Source organism: Oncorhynchus mykiss, chromosome 9 (genome assembly GCF_013265735.2).
Source record: "Oncorhynchus mykiss isolate Arlee chromosome 9, USDA_OmykA_1.1, whole genome shotgun sequence".
Taxonomy (NCBI): Eukaryota; Metazoa; Chordata; class Actinopteri; order Salmoniformes; family Salmonidae; genus Oncorhynchus; species Oncorhynchus mykiss.
The window spans coordinates 40442094-40455543 of NC_048573.1; the positions used below are offsets into that span (position 1 = coordinate 40442094).

A 13450-nucleotide genomic window follows, 5' to 3' on the forward strand; every position below is an offset into this window, starting at 1 on the left:
CCAGTCTGGTATCAAAACCCTTTGCGTTTTCATTTTCCAGGACATGAACCCTTGCCTGGTCTTGGACACCACCCAGGAGATGTGGATCCACCAGAGAGTGCTAACGCTTTGGGGTGCACATGCTCAGGGAGAGGGCCACGTCCGTCTGGTGAACCTCAGAGAAGAGAACCCACCGGAACAGAGGGAGAAGCCAGTTACCTTGATGACAGTAGAACTCTGGCAAATGTAACACTCATTGAGAAAGACACACTCAATGAGACACACTCATTGAGCCAGACACACAAGATAATGCAAATGCTTAACCTGGGCGATGACCCTCGTAGGCTTCAAACATCTCTCCCTTGGTACTTTATATTGAGTTCTCTTAAGACATGTACAGCATGTCTCTCTTTTGGACAGTTTAACGTAGTGATGGATTAGATCTAATTTTGGTCCGAGTTTCTATTTTGGTATTTGTGTGGATGTTTATTTTAAATTAAAGCTAAGTTTATTTCTGAAAAGAAGATTTTTACTGTTTTCACTTTTACAGAGAATATGAAGGTGCCAATACATTTTGTAGATACGAGGCATACATAACTTGGTAAAATGATATCAACTGTGGTACCTTTCCTATAGCGCAATTAGCTAAGACGTTGTCAAGCGGGTGGTCACGTGTGTTCGCGAGGCAGCGGATCCGAGACTGAGTACTGGTAAGGACTAGTGAAGGAAGCGAAACTGTGAACCTATATTTATCATGCCCCTAGTAAATTACATTTCAACATATCATTGCTCTGAACATTCTTTAAAAAAAGGACAGGTGTACAGCACAGGACTTTATTTAACAGTGGGATACAAAAAATATTACAGCTTCGGAGAGGGATGTGATATGATTCACAAGGGGACAAGAAGAGGAGGGGTCAGAAAAAGGAAGCTGCCGTATCGGCCGCCCTGGACCCTACGTGTAGGAATTCCCAGAGGAGCGTCAGGAGTCTGTGGTGAGCAGAGGCAGCTGTAGAGGATGGGGGGCTGGCACACATGCACGTCATTGCAGCCTAAATTAGGCTACATGTCTGCAGCCGGTGTGCCACAACCCACGCCTACACAAAAATGTGTAGGCGTTTACCTATGGAGAGGAACAGGGAAGACGAAACAATGTAGTTATGTTCTACACTACCACATATTCACAGTAATTTATTACCAGCTACAATAGTTATTTACAACATTAACAATGTCTACACTGTATTTCTGATCAATTTGATGCCATTTTAAAATGGACAAAACAAATGTGCTTTTCTCTCAAAAACCCAAAGAACATTTGTAAGTGACCCCAAACTTTTAAATCGGTAGTGTACATGTAGAGTTAAAGTGACTATGAATAGATAATAAACAGAGTAGCGGCAGTGTAAAAGAGTGGTCTGGGTAGCCCTTTGATTAGCTGTTCAGGAGTCTTATGGCCTAAAAAGATATTATCTTGAAAAATAGAAAAGCGGCGATAGTACTGTTTGTCCATTTTGAGACGCTTCCTGAAAATAGTCAGAATTCATCTAAGATGCATTATAAACTCAGGACCCTGTCTTTCAAAGATATTTGGATTTTTTACGAATTAACAACACAGATTCAAACCCTTCATTGTAAAGGGTTTAAACACTCTTTCCCATGCATGTTCAATGAACAATAAAAAATTAATGAACATGCATCCGTGGAAAAGTCGCTAAGAGGCATGAGGACTGCAGATAAATTGCAATGTCCGTACTGTGAGACGCCTAAGATGGCGCTACAAGGAAACTGGACGGACAGCTGATCGTCCTCGCAGTGGCAGACCACAAATAACAACACCTGCACAGGATCGGTACATCCGAACATCACACCTGCGGGACAGGTACAGGATGGCAACAACAACTGCCCAAGTTAAACCAGGAACGTACAATCCCTCCATCAGTGCTCAGACTGTCCGCAATAGGCCAAGAGAGGCTGGACTGAGGGCTTGTAGTCCTGTTGTAAGGCAGGTCTTCACCAGACATGCAATCTCCATAGACAAACATTGGCAGTAGAATGGGCTTACTGAAGAGCGGCGTTACTTTCAACGTGGCACCGTCATAGGATGCCGCCTTTCCAACAAGCGTGTTCGTCAAATTTCTGCCCTGTTAGAGCTGCACCGGTCAACTGTTATTGTGAAGTGGAATCGTCTAGGAGCACCAACGGCTCAGCCGTGAAGCGGTAGGCCACACAAGCTCACAGAAATGGGACCGCCGAGTGCTGAAGCACATAAAAATCGCCTGTCCTCGGTTGCAACAAAATTACTAAGTGGAGGGGGAGCCAGGCCATTTGGGATCTTGAATACAAGACATGCGTCGGTGTATTGCACAAGATTTTCCCAACTAAGAAGCTCATGCTTTCTGAGGATGTAACAGTGATGATGGCTATTGGGCTTTCTATCTATCTTGGTTATTTTAGTTACCTTTTTTCACCTGCTTTTTAAAAAGAGGTCAGAATCAACTATGATGCCAGTGTACTTAAATCAGATACCACCCGGAGCTTCTCCCCTCACACATAGACATCTGGCTCAGTGGCATCAGTTGCTCTCTGAAGAACATGCAGACCGTTTTTTTTTCACATTTAGATGCAAACATGAGACCGTGAGCCACTTTGTAACATGGACCATTGGAGTCCTTGTGCAGCTTGTTTGCTCACTGCATGCGCATATATCACTGTATATTCTGCATACATTTGAACTTCAGACCCAGTACAGACAGATTCTGGAGCAGTGGAAACGCCTTCTCTGGAGTGATGAATCACGCTTCACCATCTGGCAGTGCAACGGACTAATCTGGGTTTGGCGGATGCCACTACGCTACTTGCCCCAATGCATAGTGGAGGAATAATGGTCTGGGACTGTTTTTCATGGGTCAGGCTAGGCCCCTTAGTTCCAGTGAAGAGAAATCTTAATGCTACAGCATACAATGACATTGCAGACAGTTGTGTGCTTCCAACTTTGAAAAATGTGTCCCCGAACAGCAGAAGAAACCCTTACCGGAGTCCCAAATGAACAAAAACGTCACAAAATGGCATAATATACAGTGCATTCGGAAAGTATTCAGACCCCTTGACTTTTTCCACATTTTGTTACATTACAGCCTTATTCTAAAATGAATTAAACTGTTTTTGTTCCTCATCAATCAACACACAATACCCCATAATGATAAAGCAAAAACAGGTTATACATTTTTGCAGGTTTATAAAAAAAACTAACAGAAATATGACATTTACATAAATATTCAGACCCATTACTCAGTACTTTGTTAAAGCACCTTTGGCAGCGATTACAGCCTTGTTTCTTCTTGGGTATGACTCTACAAGCTTGGCACAACTGTATTTGGGGAGTTTCTCCCATTCTTCTCTGCAGATCCTCTCAAGCTCTGAGTTGGATGGGGAGTGTCGCTGCACATATATTTTCATCTCTCCAGAGATGTTCGATCAGATTCAAGTCCGGGCTCTGGCTTGTCCACTCAATGACATTCAGAGATTTGTCCCGAAGTCACTCCTGTGTGGTCTTGGCTGTGTGCTTAGGGTCATTGTCCTGTCAGAAGGTGAACCTTAGTTCCAGTCTGAGATGCTCTGGAGCAGGTTATCATCAAGGATTTCTCTGTACTTTGCCCCATTCATCTTTCACTTGATCCTGACTAGTCTCCCTGTCACTGCCACTGAAAACCATCCCCACAGCAAGATGCTGCCACCAGCATACTTCACCGTAGGGATGGTGCCAGGTTTCCTTCAGACGTGACACTTGGCATTCAGGCCAAAGAGTTCAGTCTTGGTTTCATCAGACCAGAGAATCTTGTTTCTCAAAGTCTGCGTCTTTAGGTGCCTTTTGGCAAATTCAAAGCGGGCTGTCATGTGCCTTTAACTGAGGAGTGGCTTCCGTCTGGTCACTCTACCATAAAGTTCAGATTGGTAGAGTGCTGCAGAGATGGTTGTCCTTCTGGAAGGTTCTCCCATCTCCACAGAGAAACTCTGGTGCTCGGTCAGTGTCCATCGGGTTCTTGGTCACTTCCCTGACCAAGGCCCTTCTCCACCGATTGTTCAGTTTGGCCTGGCAGACAGCTCTAGGAAGAGTCTAGGTGGTTTCAAAGACCTTCAATTTAAGAATGGAGGCAAGTGTTCTTGTGGACCTTTAACGCTGCAGAAATGTTTTGGTACCCTTCCCCAGATCTTTGCCTCGACACAATCCTGTCTCAGAGCTCTACAGACAATTCCTTCGACCTCACGGCTTGGTTTTTGCTATGACATGCACTGTCAACTGTGGGACCTTATATAGACAGGTGTGTGCCTTTCCAAATATATGTCCAATCAATTGAATTTACCACCGGTGGACTCCAATCAAGTTGTAGAAACACCAAGGATAATCAATGGAAACAGGATGCACCTGAGCCCAATTTTTAGTCTCATAGCAAAGGGCCTGAACTTGTGTAAAGGTATCGTTTTTTTTTTAAATATATAAATTAGCAAAAATGTCTAAACTCGTTTTCGCCTTGTCATTAGGGTGTATTGTGTTTAGATCGAGGAGGAACATTTTATATTTAATCCATTTTAGAACAAGGCTGTAACGTAACAAAACGTAGAAAAAGTCAAGGGGTCTGAATACTTTCCAAATGCACAAACTCTTCCGACTGGGAAGCATGCGGACCCCTTTATGGTAACTGTGGCCGGTATCACCATATCTCCCTCACCTTCCTCATCCTCCTCCCCCCATGGGAGGGGCGCTGGGCCCCCCACCGTGGTTTATCCTCCCCATCCGCCTCCGGCCACCAGGGGGTCCAGGGGGGCTGGTGGAAGAGAGAAGACAGCCATGGGAATGTTAGAACACCGGAAACACTTGTCCACTGTCAAAATGAAATCAGTCAACCCTTACTCTGCATCAACATGACCATCTTAAAGTTGCACTACGGAGAAACTGCTCCACCATTTCCTGGTTGCTAGAACTCTAACAGTGTGCCTAATTTCAGTGTAAGTGACCAAATAAGCTACTATAGTGTAGAGAATCACTGTACCATCTAAACAGCTGTGAAGTACAGTACCAGTCAAATTGACACACCTACTCCTTCAAGGGTTTTTCTTTATTTTGACTCATTTCTACATTGTAGAATAATAGTGAAGACAAACTATGAAATAATACATTTGGAATCATGTAGTAACCAAAAAAAGCGTAAAACAAATCAAAAATTATATTACATATGAGATTTTTCAAAGTAGCCACCCTTTGCCCTGATGACAGCTTTGCACTCTCTTGGCATTCCCTCAACCAGCTTCATGAGGTAGTCACCTGGAATGCATTTCAATTAACAGGTGTGCCTTGTTAAAAGTTAATTTGTGGAATTTGTTTCCTTCCTAATGCATTTTAGCCAATCAGTTGTGTTGTGACAAGGTAGGGGTGGTATACAGAAATAGCCCTATTTGGTAAAAGACACAAAGTCCATATTATGACAAGAACAGCTCAAATAAGAAAAGAGAAACGACAGTCCATCATTACTTAATACATGAAGGTCAGTCAGTCCGGAAAATGTAATTAACTTTGAATGTTTCTCCAAGTGCAGTCACAAAACCCATCAAGCGCTATGATGAAACTGACTCTCATGAGGACCGCCACAGGAAAGGATGACCCAGAAGTTACCTCTGCTGCAGGGGATAAGTTCATTAGAGTTACCAGCCTCAGAAAGTTCAGCCCAAATAAATTATTTACAGAGTTCAAGTAACAGACACATCAACATAAACTGTTCAGTTGAGACTGCATGAATCAGGCCTGCTTGGTGGAATTGCTGTAAAGAAACCCCTACTAAAGCACACCAATAATAAGAAGAGACTTGCTTTGGCTAAGAAACACGAACAATGGACATTAGACCGGTGGAAATCTGTCCTTTGATCTGATCAGTCCAAATGTGAGATTTTTGTTTCCAATCGCCGTGTCTTTGTGAGACGCAGAGTTAGTGAACGCATGATCTCCACATGAGTGGTTCCCACCGTTAAGCATGGAGGTGTGATGGTATGCGGGTGCTTTTCTGGTGACACTGATTTATTTAGAATTCAAGGCACAATTAACCAGCATGGCTACCACAGCATTCTGCAGCGATTCACCCATCCTTTCTGGATTGCGCTTAGTGGGACTATCATTAGTTTTTCAACAGGACAATGACCCAACACACCTCCAGGTTATGTAAGTGTTCTTTGACCAAGTAGGAAAGTGATGGAGTGCTGCATCAGATGACCTGGCATCCACAATCACCCAACCTCAACCCAATTGAGATGGTTTGGGATGAGTTGGACTGCAAAGTGAAGGAAAAGCAGCCAACAAGTGCTCAGCATGTGGGAATGAACTCCTTCAAGACTGTTGGAAAAGCATTCCTCATGATGCTGGTTGAGAGAATGCCAAGAGTGTGCAAAGCTGCCATCAAGGCAAAGGGTGGCTACTTTGAAGAATATCAAATATGTTTTGATTTGTTCAACACTTCTTTGGTTACTACATGATTCCATATGTGTTATTTCATAGTTTTGATGTCTTCACTATTATTCTACAATGTAGAAAATAGTAAAAATAAAGAAACCCTTGAATGAGTATGTGTGCCCAAACTTTTGACTGGTACTGTATATTTTCCATTACCAAATATATTGTTGTTTCAGTTGTTTGAAGATGGTGTACAAAACGGAAAGTAAAATACAAAAAAACACACAAAAAACTCATGAACGGGAAGCATAGAAATAGCACACATAGAAAATATATACTGCTTCTTTGACGCTTTTAAGTAGAATGATATCTATAACCTACATGTCTATGTAAATTTGGTCAGGTCGCCCAAAAAGTTACATATTGCCACTAATTATTTCTAAAGTCATTTATCTTAACCATTACAAAGCCCTAGTCTTGCACTAGGAGTGTTTTGAGATTGCCACGTCAGCCTGACATGAGGGGAAAGTAGACTACCTCTCTGTTTGGACCCTAGGGACTTACCCTCTGCCATCACTGTAGCCTGCAGAGGACGAGCCAGAGTTACCCCTCTTTGTCAGATCTGGCTGGACCAGGGATTGGAAACTGAAAAAAAATCAAAACAGATGATTATCTCTGTATACAAGGCCTATAATTGACTTTCTAATGATAATCTTCACAGCATCATGCAATGCTAGTGCCATGCAAATGCACAGAGGCCTCTGTATTGACTGCTGACTTACAACAAGCCAATGAACTCCACAGCACCCCAGAAGAGATCAGTGAGGAACGACATTCGCCATGGAGACTGGCTTCTGTTGTCCAGGACCTGACCTGATAAGAGAGGGTACACTTGTTAGTGATGATCCAAACTATAACACCTGGAACTAGCCTCTTGGTCCATCAGCCAGTGTGCCTAGCATTGGCAGGTTCTAATTTCAGGCCCAGCATTAAACAACACAGAGACTTTATATATTTCACTAACATTACATGGCTACAAATCAATAGTGGAGACTGGAGAGACACACACAGAAGACGCCTAAACTAGCTAGCTATATAGCCAGGCTCAAAAGAATGATCCAATTTCCACTCTACAGCCCATAGAGCTAAAACAGACACAAATAACTTTCAACCTGCCATATTTAGCTGCGGTCTATCGTAGCTGTTTGTTGTCGTTGTTAATGTTAGCTACTTAGCATCATTTCGCCTTTCTAGCGAAAGTTGCAGACATAGTGAGCTCGCAGAGACGAATTACTACGATGTGTATGTTAATTAGCGACTTTAATGAAACAATACACACATACATTGCAACAATATTAATAAACCACTAACCATTCGCCACGTACACCATTTTTGCAGCTCCCAACTACTGTTGTTCGCTGCTAAATTTCCGCATCCGGTGTTACGTCACTACGTCAAATGAACCCTCCCCAGGCCCCGCCCACCTATTCTCCTTCCACTTTTTAGGGTAAATTCAGTTTGTCCTAAATGTCTCTTCTGCGGTGTATATTTTGTGTCAGACTATGATACTTACTATCACTCACGTCTGAAGTTGCTTTCTCACTTTGCAGCACCGTCTGTAAATTCACCTTTGAGCACCTAGCTAGCAGACACTTGCATTGTCTTGCCAAATGAACACTGTGTTGTTACACAACGAGCTACAAGTCACCTACTTACAGGTGATACATTTGCATTTGTACAAAAGGTTGTAGATGTTAGGCTGTTTAAAACAACGTCAGCAAAGGCTTTCGTGTTGTAATTTGAAAAGGGTTGGATGTTTCTCACATTCCTATACCCATAGGTGAAGTATCGTATTAATTTATTGAAAGCAATCTATGCCCACCAGATGGCAGTCCATACCTATTCTTATGATTTATTTTACTATCAATGTCTGCCATATGCTACCCACTGCAAAATAAAGTGCCTACTTGGTGACTTTGAAAAATGTATCTTCTGCGGATAGACAGCCATCATATAAATCCATGTTTAACTCTCGTCTCATTATTACCTTTCTGATGAACTTTGGTGCCTTTTCAATCTTCCAAGAGATTCACATTATTACACACTTTTTCATTCTCTTCCTCCTCTCACACAAAACACAGACCACACCATCTCAATGAATGTCTTATTATTCCTACAAACAGACACCATCATTGTGCTCGGCTGATTGCGCAATACGGTTTGGGACTCATTGGTAGAAAAAGGAAGCGAGTGATTCAGAGAGGGGCGAAGAAAGCGATAGAACCACAAACTTCCATTTGGTTACCAGCAGGGTGGAAAAGACTGTGTTTTGTCCTGCGATGATGAGCCCCCATGAAACACATTCGGGCCAGTGTAGCTGCTGACTGGTGAATTCGCCAGCATGTGGGTGTCGTGTGAGGTCATCACAGAGCACTGGGTGTCGGAGACAATGGAGGAGCAAAGTGTGGGGGAAGCCAGTGGCGCTCTTCTCTGTCCTGATAATGTTGTACGTGGGCAGGGGGGACAGTCAAGGGGACAGAGTTGCTGGGTGTTTTCTATCAGGAGCACAAAGAGCCATTGAAGTGGGTTTGTTCTGCTACTTCCCCTCTCCGGCCTCACACAGACCAGAGCCCTCCTCTATGGACCCTGGGCCTGGTCCTCTATGTTCAAACAGATAGGTCCACACAGAGTAGCAGCTGCATGGACTACAGCCCTGGCTGTGAAGTGCGATGTTTGAATCTGGTGTTATAAATCCTGTGCTACTTTAGACATTGGAGCCCCTTGTGTTGGGGTTCCCAATGGGTTACCTGTAGGGCATTTTTCGAAAGTATTAGGTAATACTGCTCAGGCATTTAGAAAGTCCCTATAACTGGTTTTATACCCCAAAAAGCAATCGTCTCTGAGTTGTTCAGTATCTCCCATCCTCTGCACCCCTGCCTGCCTGGCACCCTACTCCTCCTACCACCCGCCAGATCTCTTACAGACAGTGGATGAGAAAGGGAGGGGTGGACAGAGGAGGTGTGCAAGATGGGTGGGTGGGGGGGTTTCAAAAGGCCGTGGCTTAAAACGCAGCGCCCTGCTCATTCTGTCCCGTCCCCCAGCGCTCTTTCTGTCATTCATTCCTTTTGTATTTTTCTTTGTCTTCTCTTCTTCCCCCAGAGAGAACGTTATATTCGTGCGCAGTGATGTTCATGAGCCTACAAACACAAAGCTAACAACAGCCCATTTTGACCATCTCTCTTTGGATTCATTCTTTCACTCTTCAAGGTTGTCGGGAACAAACGTCGTCGCTCGTGTAACGAGACAGTCCGCGGCCGTGCTTTGTCAGAGCCCTCTGCGGTGTGACCTTCCACAGTGCAGCTCTTACTGCCTCTGCCTCTTTGTCATGTGGTGATGAATTGCAACAGCAGGCCAGTGGGTTTGTCTCTGTAGTCCATTCTATGACGACCAACAGAGTCCAGGGAGACTGCTTACGTCTTTGTGGCTGAAAACAGGTGGATCTGTTGTCATCAGTGGAATAATACGGGATTGTAAAAGATTGGATGAATCATTTAGAATACTTCCTGGAGGTGGTGGGTGGGGAGACAAAAAGGAAATGGAAGGAAGGAAGAAACGTAGGGATGGGTTGGGATTGTGTGTGTGTGTGTGTGTGTGTATTATCCGTTTTTTTACACAAGACAAGAGGAGGTGTGGGGGCAATCTTCAGAAGAGCGTCTGTCCTGAAGATCCATCAGAAGAGCAGGGGAAGGATCAGAAACATATTTGTTCTCACTCCCTGTGAGAGTGTTCTGAACCCTGTCCCACGCCACAGTTAAACCCAGCGTAGCCGTTTCGGTATCATCTTTCACACACGTTGTTCCCCAGTGGTTGTTCCCGTTTCTCGGTCCATTTGGCAAGGCATCTTTGTTTTGTCATGTTGATTTACCCCTCTCTCAAGCTGGGATTTGGGTTCCAGTTGTACCAGTGGCATTTTGAGTTAGTAATGTTTTGCCCTTTCTTTCTTGGCTCTCTTTCCGCCAAGCTGTAAAACATCCCAAGTTGACAGTTTACAATTGACACGTTTTTCCCGTTGCTATGTTTGTCCAGGTTGCCATGATGCATTTCTGTAGATATGAATCATACACCTGTTCATTGGGGGTGTTCCAGACGTTATCAATGGTTACAGTGTTTACTTCCACTGCATTCCTGCTCTTGAATTGACCTGTAGATGTGCTGATTGTACATGAGGGCGTGACATTCCCTGGATTACTTCATGTTTAGAGGGTTCTGGAGTTGTTGATAAGGGTGAATATTTAGTTACTGGAGGTCTTAGTGCCACATGTCACCTCTTCACCCTCCCTTACAAATCACATGGTTGAACGGCGTGCTACAGGGGTGTGTATCGCTGACCGTGCCAGGCGTGTCTGTCTGTCGACAGGCCTTATGAATTCCACTTCCCTGATCAAATGAATAATTGGCAAACCACATTTCTGGTTGCTAGGGTTACTTTTGGCTTCAGGTGATAAATTGATCTGTGCCGTGATAGGGCTGGAGGAAGGGCGGGGCTTCGGCATAGCTTGGTGGATAGGTTTTGGTGTAGGATTTTTGCGGGGCAGGGAAAATCCTGCTCTCAACATACCGGAGGTAAACACTTCAACACTCCAATCACTTGAGCCAGGTGAGGTGTTTCTGCTGGGGAAAACAGGGGCGGGGGAGGAAAGGGGAGAAGAGGAGGGAGAGTAGTCAAAAGGAGCATCTGTCAGAGGTTAAATATAGGAGGTAGAATGGGCTCTGTTTTTCCCTTGGGACCACTCAGTGCCCCTGTGTGGTAAAACTACGGAGTACTTATACAGTACCTGTGGGATTGAAGGAGTGACAAGACAGAGTAATCAATCACTACAGGCACCTTTCATCTCTGTCGCCTATCTTACTTCCTGTGTGTGTGTGTGTGTGTGTGTGTGTGTGTGTGTGTGTGTGTGTGTGTGAGAGAGAGAGAGAGATAACGAGGGACAGAGAGAAAGAAACGTGTCCCTCCCCTAATGTAGGTGTGCAAGAGTGCAAGTGCAAGATTGCAAAGAGTGCAAGATTGCATGCATTACAGTATAACATACAGGTAACTGCCAAAATAAAGGAAACACTTTAGTAAATGAGGGATACAAAGTATATTGAAAGCAGGTGTTCCACACTGTTGTGGTTCCTGAGTTAATTAAACAATTAACAACCCATCATGCTTATGTATAAAAATGCTGGGCAGGCCATTATTTTGGCTACCATGACTAATTATTTTTTTTACTTTTAACTAGGCAAGTCAGTTAAGAACAAATTCGTATTTAAAATGACAGTCTACCGGGGAGCAGTGGGTAAACTGCATTGTTCATGGGCAGAACAACAGATTTTTTACCTTGTCAGCTCAGGGATTTCATCTAGCAACCTTTCAGCCCAACGCTCTGACCACTAGGCTACCTGCTCACCCCGATAGGATGACATTGTCCCCATCCACAGGGTCACTGAATGGTTTGATGAGCATGGAAACGATGTAAACCATATGCCATGGCCGTCTCTGGGAGATTCTGGAGCAGTGCCTGAGACAGCGTTTTCCACTACCATCAACAAAACACCAAAATTATGGTCTGTCTCATGGATGAAGGGTGTCGCATCCCTCCAATAGAGTTCCAGATACTTGTCGAATCTATGTCAAGGTGCATTGAAGCTGTTCTGGCTCGTGGTGGACCAACGCCCCCATTAAGACAGTCTATGTTGGTGTTTCCTTTAGTTGTTAGTTACCTGTATGAGGGTGTGTTTAATATGTACAAGGCATAATTCATTCAATAAAGGACACTCTTTCATTAGTCAAACCAATCAGAGGAGTGATGCCATCTATGCACATCCCCGGAAAGTTTATTCTCTCTCTCTCTCTCTCTCTCTCTCTCTCTCTCTCTCTCTCTCTCTCTGCACAGCTGGCGCTGCAGTACAGCGCCCTTAACCACTGCGCCACCCGGGAGGCCCTTCTTATGACCATCTTAATCTTTTCTTTTTATTGGCCAGTCTGAGATATGGCTTTTTCTTTGCGACTCTGCCTAGAAGGCCAGCATCCCGGAGTCACCTCTTCACTGTTGACCTTGAGACTGGTGTTTTGCGGGTATTATTTAATGAAGCTGCCAGTTGAGGACTTGTGAGGCGTCTGTTTCTCAAACTAGACACTCTAATGTACTTGTCCTCTTGCTCAGTTGTGCACCGGGGCCTCCCACTCCTCTTTCTATTCTGGTTTGCGCTGTTGTGTTAAGGGAGTAGTACCCAGCGTTGTACAAGATCTTCAGTTTCTTGGCCATTTCCCGCAGGGAATAGCCTTCATTTCTCAGAACAAGAATAGACTGACGTGTTTCAGAAGAAAGTTCTTTGTTTCTGGCCATTTTGAACCTTTAAGCGTACTCTCTAATGCTGATGCTCCAGAAACTCAACTAGTTAAAGAAGGCCAGTTTTATTGCTTCTTTAATCAGGACAACAGTTTTCAGCTGTCCTAACATAATTACAAAAGGGGTTTCTACTGATCAAATAGCCTTTTAAAATGATAAACTGGGATTAGCTAACACAACATGCCATTGGATCACAGGGGTGATGGTTGCAGATAATGGGCATCTGTACGCCTATGTAGATATTCCATAAAAAATCTGTAATTTCCAGCTATAATAGTCATTTACAACATTAACAATGTCTACACTGTATTTCTGATCAATTTGATGTTATTTTAATGGACAATTTTTTTTGCTTTTCTTTCAAAAACAAGGACATTTCTAAGTGACCCCAAAACCTTGAGCAGTAGTGTATAAATATATATATATATATATATATATATATGTCTCTCTGTCTCTCTCCCTTTCTCTCTCTCTTTCTCTCTCAATTCAATTAAATTCAGTAGACCTTATTGATATGGCAAGTTAAATTACTTACATTGTCAAAGTATACATTTAACAAAAAATTGTGAGACCAACAGCAATAAGGAATCAGTAATAGTAGTGAAAATGTGATTAGCATTAACAGCAACTACAACAACAATAT

General features: G+C 43.6%; 1 protein-coding gene across 4 annotated transcripts; it reads right to left on the reverse strand.

Moving 5' to 3' along the window:
- Positions 1–799: 799 nt before the first annotated feature.
- On the reverse strand, positions 800–7925 carry selenok (selenoprotein K). Of its 4 annotated transcripts, none has more exons than XM_021615679.2 (5): positions 7787–7924; positions 7198–7288; positions 6980–7060; positions 4707–4802; positions 800–1102 (listed from the first exon to the last, which is right to left on the reverse strand). In XM_021615679.2, the coding sequence occupies exons 1-5, from the start codon at positions 7803–7805 to the stop codon at positions 1099–1101; spliced, it is 291 nt and encodes a 96-aa protein (XP_021471354.1). In that variant the 5' UTR covers positions 7806–7924; the 3' UTR covers positions 800–1098. The 4 variants fall into 4 exon arrangements, with proteins under 4 accessions (XP_021471354.1, XP_036843879.1, XP_036843880.1 ...); XM_036987984.1 differs by lacking the exon at positions 7787–7924 and adding an exon at positions 7588–7710; XM_036987985.1 differs by lacking the exon at positions 7787–7924 and adding an exon at positions 7592–7615.
- Positions 7926–13450: the final 5525 nt, after the last annotated feature.

What these genes read in the sequence shown, in the direction of transcription:
- selenok (XM_021615680.2), bottom strand. An exon ending in GTGGAGTTCATTGGCTTGTT is followed by an intron (nt 7,061 to 7,197) that starts GTAAGTCAGCAG and finishes ATTTTTTTTCAG; the next exon opens with TTTCCAATCCCTGGTCCAGC. An exon ending in GGCTACAGTGATGGCAGAGG is followed by an intron (nt 4,803 to 6,979) that starts GTAAGTCCCTAG and finishes CTCTTCCACCAG; the next exon opens with CCCCCCTGGACCCCCTGGTG.